The 9,628-nt window shown below is 44.9% G+C and overlaps 1 protein-coding gene across 1 annotated transcript in view; it reads right to left on the bottom strand.

Moving 5' to 3' along the window:
* Nucleotides 1–249: 249 nt before the first annotated feature.
* The window catches only part of LOC144504875 (centrosomal P4.1-associated protein), a 31,740-nt gene continuing 22,361 nt past the window's right edge, over nucleotides 250–9,628 (bottom strand). The window contains exons 5-7 of the mRNA XM_078230627.1: nucleotides 5,159–5,243; nucleotides 3,607–3,727; nucleotides 250–2,536 (exon numbers count right to left, since the gene is read on the bottom strand). Of these exons, the coding sequence (XP_078086753.1) occupies nucleotides 2,347–2,536; nucleotides 3,607–3,727; nucleotides 5,159–5,243 (396 nt within the window). The 3' untranslated portion in view covers nucleotides 250–2,346. The remainder of the gene's footprint in view (nucleotides 2,537–3,606; nucleotides 3,728–5,158; nucleotides 5,244–9,628) is intronic.

Below are 9,628 nucleotides of genomic sequence, written 5' to 3'. Positions count from 1 at the left end.
AATGCAGGGGTATGTTGCTGGTCAAGAGAGCACTGGAATATTTAAATCTGGAGGTAACAGGAACAAATATTGGGTTAATTCCATACTTCTTTTGTCCTTGTTATCCAGTAGTTGCAATCTTATATACACATTTTTTTTTCAAAAAATTTAATTAAAGAACAATGTAATTAAAGCTCAGATTTCACCACGGGTATTCTTTAAATTATGATTAAAATATTTTAATCTTTAATTGCTGAAGCTGTAAAACTCGTCATCAGAATAAGTTACTAGTTACAAACCTTACATACTTTACATAACATCACAGCTGTGGACTGTTAGCCCATGTGCCATAGTTTAATTATCAACAAGAACCATTTCTGTGGTGCTGCACAGGCTCATGCGTAAACAGCACAAAGGTAACAATCATTTTGAGTTCTTGTTTTTGAATGATCCATATCAGAAAATAAATTCTAAAATTGGGCAGGGGGTAAACAAAACAGAACATGGCATTAATTACAGTGTATCATTTAGGTTTATTTCACAAACAGTGCAGATCTGAACAAATCATCTCAGTAAAGCTAGTGTCACAATCAGACGAATGGAATAGTCCATGAATTCTGTGGACACCATTGTAAATGTTAATTAATCCAACAGGGGATTTTCAAGGAACTTACCAACCCAATGTGAAACTTGTTCTCATATGTAACAACTGAGGAGGAAGTAAAGAACAGAAGGTTGTCTAGGGGTAGAGGGAAAGGGACTGGAGACAATGTGCGGACTTTCTGTTCATTCATTCATGGGATGTGGATGTCACCTGCAAGACCAATATTTATTGTCCATCCCTAATTGCCATTGGGCAGGTGATGGTGAGCTGCCTTCATAAATGTCTGCAGTCCTTGTGGTGAAGGTGTATCTTTTAGGAAAGGAATTCCTCAACATTTTGACCCAGTGACGCTGAAGAAAGGGTGGTGTGTCACTTGAGAGGTGTTGTTGAAGAAGCCTTGGAAAGTTGCTGCACGTCAACAATGGTGGAGGAAATGAATATTTAAAATGGTGGATGGGGCGCCAATCAAGTAGGCTGTTTTGACCTGATGGAAATGAGTGCTGTTTGAGTTACACTCATCCAGGCAATTGGACAAGACTCATTACACTCCTGACTTGTGCCTTGCAGGGATTTGGGGAGTCTGAAAGTGTGTTACTTGCTGCAGATTTCCCAGCCTCTGACCTGCTCTTGTAACCACAATATTTATATGGCTGGTTCAGTTGAGCTTCTGATCAATGTGATCACCAGAATGTTGACAGTCGGGGATTCAGTGAGGGTAATGTCACTGAATATCGAGCAGAGATAGTTAGGCCTTTTCTTGTTGGGGATTGTCAATGCCTAGTAATTATGTGATACAAATATTATTTGCCATTTATCAGACAAAGCCTAAATATTATCCGGATCTTGCTATAGGTAGGCATGAGCTACTTCATTATCTGTGGAGCTGCAAATGGAACTGAACACCCAGTTGGGCTGAATGACTTGTTTCTGCGCTGTACATTCTATATAATTTAAGTCATTCTATGCAAAAGGTAGTCAAAAATACTCTAAAAACTAATATTTTTGATATTAATTATTTTCCCTGATAGTTTTCAATATACTGTGAGGCCCTGTATTCTCAAAGTTTCTCATTTGTCTTTGTGATTGCATAGTGCGTTTTATGTGATGAAAAGTTGAAAAATATCATTTTATTATGCATGGTGAACGAGGTTGAGCAATTAACAGTAATAACCGTAGAATAAAACAATAACAACATCAGGATAGATATGGTGAATCTGTTTGGATGTATGCCTGGTGTATTTATCACATAACATCCCATCTCCAACTGGCTCACCCAGTTAATAAACAGTTCTATTGTGCTTCTCTAGTATTTTTATGATCCAAAAACAAAAATGAAAAATATAAATTTAATGTCCCTATGATTTTTCTTCGTAACAGTTGCCTTTAATAGGGGACCCAAGGGGGCAAAGAGCCAACCCAAGAGGGTGATAATCCTAGATCGGGAGCAAAGTCACTGAAAGATATTGCTTACTTATTTTCAATCTTACTTTTTTCTAACTGAAGTCCATTCCCTGTATACAGAAAGATGTATTATTTATCCAAGTCAACAAATTTCTTATTATGCACACAGGCAAGTTACGGTTCAGATCTTGGGTAAGGGATATTTTGTAGTGAATGCAAATCTTGAAAAAAAAATTGAAATCAGAATTAAATTGATTTTCTCTAACACAACAATTGCAACTCAGCTGGATCTTTCCCACCACTCCCACCCCTCAAGGTCTTACACGAACATTTAACACAGTACAAAACAGATGCCTCTTCAGTCACTTTTTATCAAGAATGATATTTCCTTCTTTGTCTTTTATTCGGACACGTCCTGTGGAGTACTTGGTTTCCTGTCGCCCGTTAGAATACACAGTCTTTATGGTTCCATCAGGGTACTCCCTGCGTTTATACTGGGATGTGTGGATCTCCCTCTGCCCATTGTTGAATTCAATAATTTTATTTCCATTTCTAAGAATCAAATGTTCAGAAACTGAATATATTGATTGTGGTACTTGAACACCAAAACAGTAACTTTTTGGGAAAGAAAAATATAAAGATTGTGTGTGTAATATTGACATAGTTGCTTTATCAGGGCACCATCAGGTACTGATGAACCAGAAGTTTTTAGCCAATCTCTTATAAGAACAACAATAACCGATACCTTGATCAGCCTGTACTTAATAACAATGGAGAGGAGAAAAAAGAAAAATCTGACAGTAATCTGAGGAATGGAGAACCCATGTGAAGATTTATGGCTGGAGCAGACAGCTAAGGTAGTGTGTTTAAAGTTTTAAAGTTCACTTATTAGTGCCAAAGTAGGCATACATTAACACTGCAATGAAGTTACTGTGAAAATCCCCTAGTCACCACACTCTGGTGCCTGTTCGGGTACACTGAGGGAGGATTTAGCATGACCAATGCACTTAACTAGCAGGTCTTTCAGACTGCGAGAGGAAACCAGAGCACTTGGAGGAAACCCACGCAGACACGGGGAGAACATGCAGACTCCGTATAGTGACCCAAGCCGGGAATCAAACCCAGGCCCCTGGCACTGTGAGGCAGCAATGCTAACCACTGTGCCACCATGCCACCCACGTGGCAAGGCATGGAGGATTTAAAAGCAAGGATAAGGATGTTGAATGAAGTTAGTTCACTGAGTTGTTTGCTTCCATGTGGATTACTGAGGAAGTAATCTTCCCAACTCATTAATATTACATTTAGAAATAATTTAACCATCAATATGTCGTGAAAGCAACAATGATATTTTGGTAAGAACATATGAATATTTTCAGGCCAGAATGTACATAACAAATCATCAACAATGAGTTCACAAGGAAAAACTATCAATTGTAATTTGAACCAGATAGGAAGCAGGACAGGAGCAAAAAGGATCTCAGGCAAGAGTCGAAGGTAGATATGAACATGCAACAACTCAGAGAGAATAGGAGAGAAATGCATTTGGTACACAGGGGGATAAGATACAATTCAGCAGGAAAATAGGAGAGAGATACACAATTTAACACAAAAAATACACTTACTTATGCAGATTCACTATTGTTCCATCTGGGAATATGCTCTGTTCACGACCATCAGGAAAAAGATGTTTTACTGTCTGGTCTGGAAATAGTATTTCCTTTTTACCATCAGGGTAATGCTTTTCTGAAAGACAAGAGATAATAACATTTCATCAAGATCACGGCACGGTAGCACAGTGGTTAGCACTGCTGCTTCACAGCTCCAGGGACCTGGGTTCGATTCCCGGCTTGGGTCACTGTCTGTGTGGAGTTTGCACATTCTCCTCGTGTCTGCGTGGGTTTCCTCCGGGTGCTCCGGTTTCCTCCCACAGTCCAAAAGATGTGCGGGTTAGGTTGATTGGCCATGCTAAAAAAATTGCCCCTTAGTGTCCTGAGATGCATAGAGGGATTAGTGGGTAAAATATGTAGGGATATGGGGGTAGGGCCTGGGTGGGATTGTGGTCGGTGCAGACTCGATGGGCCGAATGGCCTCTTTCTGTACTGTAGGGTTTCTATGATTCTATGATAAGAGAACTCTCATTTGAAAACACAAAAAAATGCAAGAACTAACAATGTTGGAGTGGACCAATAAGTGCAATCTGACTTGTCAATTTTCAGTTTCATTACATTTAACATCAATCCCCACAACTAGACACTGCCCCTGTTTTCAAAGGTTCTTGATTGCCTCGCACAGGAAGTGCATTTATGTGGATATCAAAGACAGGATGTGCAAAGACAGGTTGATGTCAGAATGTCAACTTGCGTTAGGAGGTAGTTGTCTCGTCTTCGAGTCAGTATTTCATGAATTCAAACTTTACTTCAGGAGATGAATATATAATCTAGGTTAACACTTCAACGCAGTACTGAGGGAGTTCTACTTTGCCTTTCGGGTTAGACGTAAAAATTGTGGCCGTCTTTTCAGGTAGGTGTAAATATTCCGATGGCATTGTTCAAAGAAGATTATTGAAATTCTCTTAATCAAAATTCAATCATCAAATACAGTCATCAAAACATTTACCTTTTTATTATCTGTGTAATTGAATACCACACATCTTATAGAACAGTGATGATGTTTAGAAACACATTTATTGTTTGTGCAGTGGTTTAGAATATCTTGCAGACATGAGGAGTATTATATAAACGGAAGTTCATTCTCGATGTCGCACAGTTGAACAGTATTCTGACATACAAGTCTGAATTTTCCAATATATATGCAGGTTACTCCTAAATGTTTAGAGAAAAGTGCAAATCTGCACAAAATGTTGTACCCAGTTTTCTGTAGGCAGCTTATGATCATAGTTACACATTGCTTCATTAATATATTTGGACATATCGAAAGAGCTTGCTAGTTTAGGAGCAGATGCTTGTGTGCAGATGAATTTTTAAAGGGTTGCAGACAATTAAAGTGAGGCTTTGAATAGGGCAGTAATTTTTTTTTAAATCTTAGGGAAAGATTAGATGGCTTTTGAGAATCTTTCCAGGCCTAAGGAGAGAAAGGGCTAAGAAATGACTTACAAAAACAAATGGAATGCAAACTGTGCAGCATCATTTACTGTAACTTAAGACAAGCACCCACCTATCTGGTTATTGGGAAACTGTAACATCTCCATTCCATTTGGATATGTAGTATGAGTTGTCTTTGCATCAGCATAGTAGTAAATCTGCAAGAGTCCAGAAGATGTTACTTATTTTAGACAATCATTTCTTTAAGCATTTTTATTTCTTCCTCCCTCATGCGAAAGTCCTTACTTTTGCTGAGGTACAAACAATGGGTAGTGAGGACTAGCACCTTACCTCACTGATCTCCCTGCATGTGAGAGGCTGACACTCCAGACTAGAAATTGCAAATTTGATACCTGCCTCATCTGTGCGATTGTAGCAGCTTTCGTGCCACTGCCATCTTAACATTGCTGGTTGCCTTTGCATTCAGCAGGGCAGCCTAGTAGCTTGTTCAGAAACAATACCAGGCAGCTAATACTGGGCAACAATACTGGGCTGTTCTCAAAGGCAGCCTATCTCTTAAAGGGAAGCTGCACATATGCTGCAATTTAAATGATGTAAAAGTGAATACCAGGGCAGAGAGAGGGTTCCGGCGTGATGGATGTAGTGCTGGATACATTAATAATGGAGCAGTGGGTAGGTTTGATTTGATTTGATTTATTATTGTCACATGTATTAACTTATGCTACCAAATAAACCTGTTGGACTTTAACCTGGTGTTGTGAGACTTCTTACTGTGTTTACCCCAGTCCAACGCCGGCATCTCCACATCATGTATTAACATACAGTGAAAAGTATTGTTTCTTGCACGCTATACAAACAAAGCACACCGTTCATAGAGAAGGAAACGAGAGAGTGCAGAATGTAGTGTTATAGTCATATGTAGAGAAAAATCAACTTAATGCGAGGCAGATCCATTCAAAAGTCTGACAGCAGCAGGGAAGAAGCTGTTCTTGAGTCGGTAGATATGCGACCTCAGACTTTTGTATCTTTTTCCCGACAGATGAAGGTGGAAGAGAGAATATCCAGGGTGCGTGGGATCTTTAATTATGCTGGCTGCTTTGCTGAGGCAGCGGGAAGTGTAGACAGAGTCAATGGATGGGAGGCTGGTTTGCGTGATGGATTGGGCTATATTCACGACCTTTCGTAGTTCCTTGCGGTATTGGGCAGAGCAGGAGCCATACCAAGCTGTGATACAACCAGAAAAAATGCTTTCTATGGTACATCTATAAAAGTTGGTGAGAGTTGTAGCTGACATGCCAAATTTCCTTAGTCTTCTGAGAAAGTAGAGGCATTGGTGAGCTTTCTTAACTATAGTGTCGGCATGGGGGCTCCAGGACAGGTTGTTGGCGATCTGAACACCTAAAAACTTGAAGCTCTCGACCTTTTCTACTTCATCCCTGTTGATGTAGACAGGGGCATGTTCTCCTTTACGCTTCCTGAAGTCAATGACAATCTTCTTCGTTTTGTTGACATTGAGGGAGAGATTATTGTCACTGCACCAGTTCACCAGATTCTCTATCTCATTCCTGTATTCTGTCTCGTCATTGTTTGAGATCCGACCCACTACGGTGATGATCGAGACCATAGTTCCATGGGGGCCAGGAGGCCCACAGGTACCACTCTCAGAAGGAGTGGGAGCAGTTGGACAGAGGTGTCAAATCCTCGAAACTGGATCCAAGGATATGGCATCAGTACAACAAGAACCTCTCAGGGAGGGAGAGAGTCACAGCACAGCACTGTTGAAGAAACCTTATCACTTGATCTGATGGCCATGGTTACCAGCTTAGATACTGGCACAGCACATATTCTGGAGCTGACATAGAATTGAGATCAGCATAGTGAGTCATGGTGAGTCATGCGGTCAGGGGTAAAGGATGGTTAATTTGTCAGCTCTTTTAATTTTGAACACCTCTACTAAATCTCCCCTTTAACTTCTTTGCTCTAAGGAAAACAACCCTTGCTTCTCCATTCTCATCAGGTAACTGTAGTGGAGGATGTGAAATTGTCTCTGCACCACGTCCGTGACATTCTTTCCAAAGTGTGGTGCACACAATTGGAAACAATACTCCAGCTGAGACCTAACAGCGATATGTGAAGTTTTAAATTCACCTCCTTGATTTTGTACTCTGTGGTTGGAATAAAAATCTTAACATATGGCCTAAAGCTATCAGAGAATCCAAAAAGACTTTATTCTGTTCAGTGATATATGAGAGAAGTAGATCTTGGATTTTCACTTCTGAAGCAGGTAGTTCAAGTCAGGAAATTTTCCAACTTGGCAAACCTGCCTCGGTTTAATGGGCCCCAATACACCCAATTTTCATTCTGGGAAAGCAGGGTAGTATAGTCTGGCCAGGCGACTTTTAGAAGGTGTTAGGCCCTGAACTCTCACACTCCACCCATATATCAAGCTTCCTCTGTGCCTACTCATCCCCCACTGTGTCCCTTCAATTCTAACACCTTGCCCCCTCATACCAACATGCCTCCTCCATGCGTCGGTTGAGGCCTCAGTCTGGGGGATGGATTGGGTCACCCTCATGCCTACTGGGATAACATTCCAGAACATGGATGGGGGGATATACATTTTGAAATATTATCCCAGATTTTTGACTATCAGGTTTTTAGTCCCTGTAATTATAACTTTGACATTATCTTCCAAAGGGGATTCCTCTAATTCTGCGCAATGTTCAGATGAAAACAAAATGACAAAGGATCCAAGGCTGCTCCAGAGGCAGATTAGCTGCACCCAACGTTGCCCATGCAAGTCACATTCATAAGTAGGGGCACATCTGCCATGGAATGTGAGAGAAGAGTTGCCAATACAAACTTCTTTTCACTAAGGTTGGTTTCCGAGATGTAGTAATCTCCTTGAATCTTATTCCCAACCAAGTTCCACCACGGGGACAATTCTGCCAAGTTCACCACAGCACTCTGAACATTTGAGCATCAACAATCCAGTCACAGCCGCCCCCCCCCCCCCCCCCATGCCCCCCCAGCCACATGCTGCGCACAGTCACAGCCCCCCCATACCCCCCAGCCACATGCTGCGCACAGTCACAGCCCCCCCATACCCCCCAGCCACATGCTGCACACAGTCACAGCCCCCCCATACCCCCCAGCCACATGCTGCGCACAGTCACAGCCCCCCCCCCCCATGCCCCCCAGCCACATGCTGCACACAGTCACAGCCCCCCCAGCCACATGCTGCACACAGTCACAGCCCCCCCATACCCCCCAGCCACATGCTGCACACAGTCACAGCCCCCCCATACCCCCCAGCCACATGCTGCACACAGTCACAGCCCCCCCATACCCCCCAGCCACATGCTGCACACAGTCACAGCCCCCCCATACCCCCCAGCCACATGCTGCACACAGTCACAGCCCCCCCATGCCCCCCATACCCCCCAGCCACATGCTGCACACAGTCACAGCCCCCCCATGCCCCCCATACCCCCCAGCCACATGCTGCACACAGTCACAGCCCCCCCATAGCCCCCATACCCCCCAGCCACATGCTGCACACAGTCACAGCCCCCCCATACCCCCCAGCCACATGCTGCACACAGTCATAGCCCCCCCATGCCCCCCATACCCCCCAGCCACATGCAGCACACAGTCACAGCCCCCCCATACCCCCCAGCCACATGCTGCACACAGTCATAGCCCCCCCATGCCCCCCATACCCCCCAGCCACATGCTGCACACAGTCACAGCCCCCCCATGCCCCCCAGCCACATGCTGCACACAGTCACAGCCCCCCCCCCCATGCCCCCCAGCCACATGCTGCACACAGTCACAGCCCCCCCATACCCCCCAGCCACATGCTGCACACAGTCACAGCCCCCCCATACCCCCCAGCCACATGCTGCACACAGTCACAGCCCCCCCATGCCCCCCATACCCCCCAGCCACATGCTGCACACAGTCACAGCCCCCCCATAGCCCCCATACCCCCCAGCCACATGCAGCACACAGTCATAGCCCCCCCATGCCCCCCATACCCCCCAGCCACATGCTGCACACAGTCACAGCCCCCCCATGCCCCCCAGCCACATGCTGCACACAGTCACAGCCCCCCCATAGCCCCCATACCCCCCAGCCACATGCTGCACACAGTCACAGCCCCCCCATACCCCCCAGCCACATGCTGCACACAGTCACAGCCCCCCCATGCCCCCCAGCCACATGCTGCACACAGTCACAGCCCCCCCATACCCCCCATGCCCCCCAGCCACATGCTGCACACAGTCACAGCCCCCCCATACCCCCCAGCCACATGCTGCACACAGTCACAGCCCCCCCATACCCCCCAGCCACATGCTGCACACAGTCACAGCTGCCCCCCCCCCCCATGCCCCCCAGTCCCCCCAGCCACATGCTGCACACAGTCACAGCCCCCCCCCCCCCCATGCCCCCCAGTCCCCCCAGCCACATGCAGCACACAGTCACAGCCCCTGGTAACATTGGGAGGCTGCAGCAGTGCTATCTGCACCGTGTGCACATCTTCAGCCTTCAGCCTGAAGTGAGCTGCAGTGCTAGGATT

The sequence above is a fragment of the Mustelus asterias genome, chromosome 15 (assembly GCF_964213995.1).
Source record: "Mustelus asterias chromosome 15, sMusAst1.hap1.1, whole genome shotgun sequence".
In the NCBI taxonomy this organism is placed as follows: Eukaryota; Metazoa; Chordata; class Chondrichthyes; order Carcharhiniformes; family Triakidae; genus Mustelus; species Mustelus asterias.
This window is presented reverse-complemented; position numbering and strand designations above follow the sequence as displayed.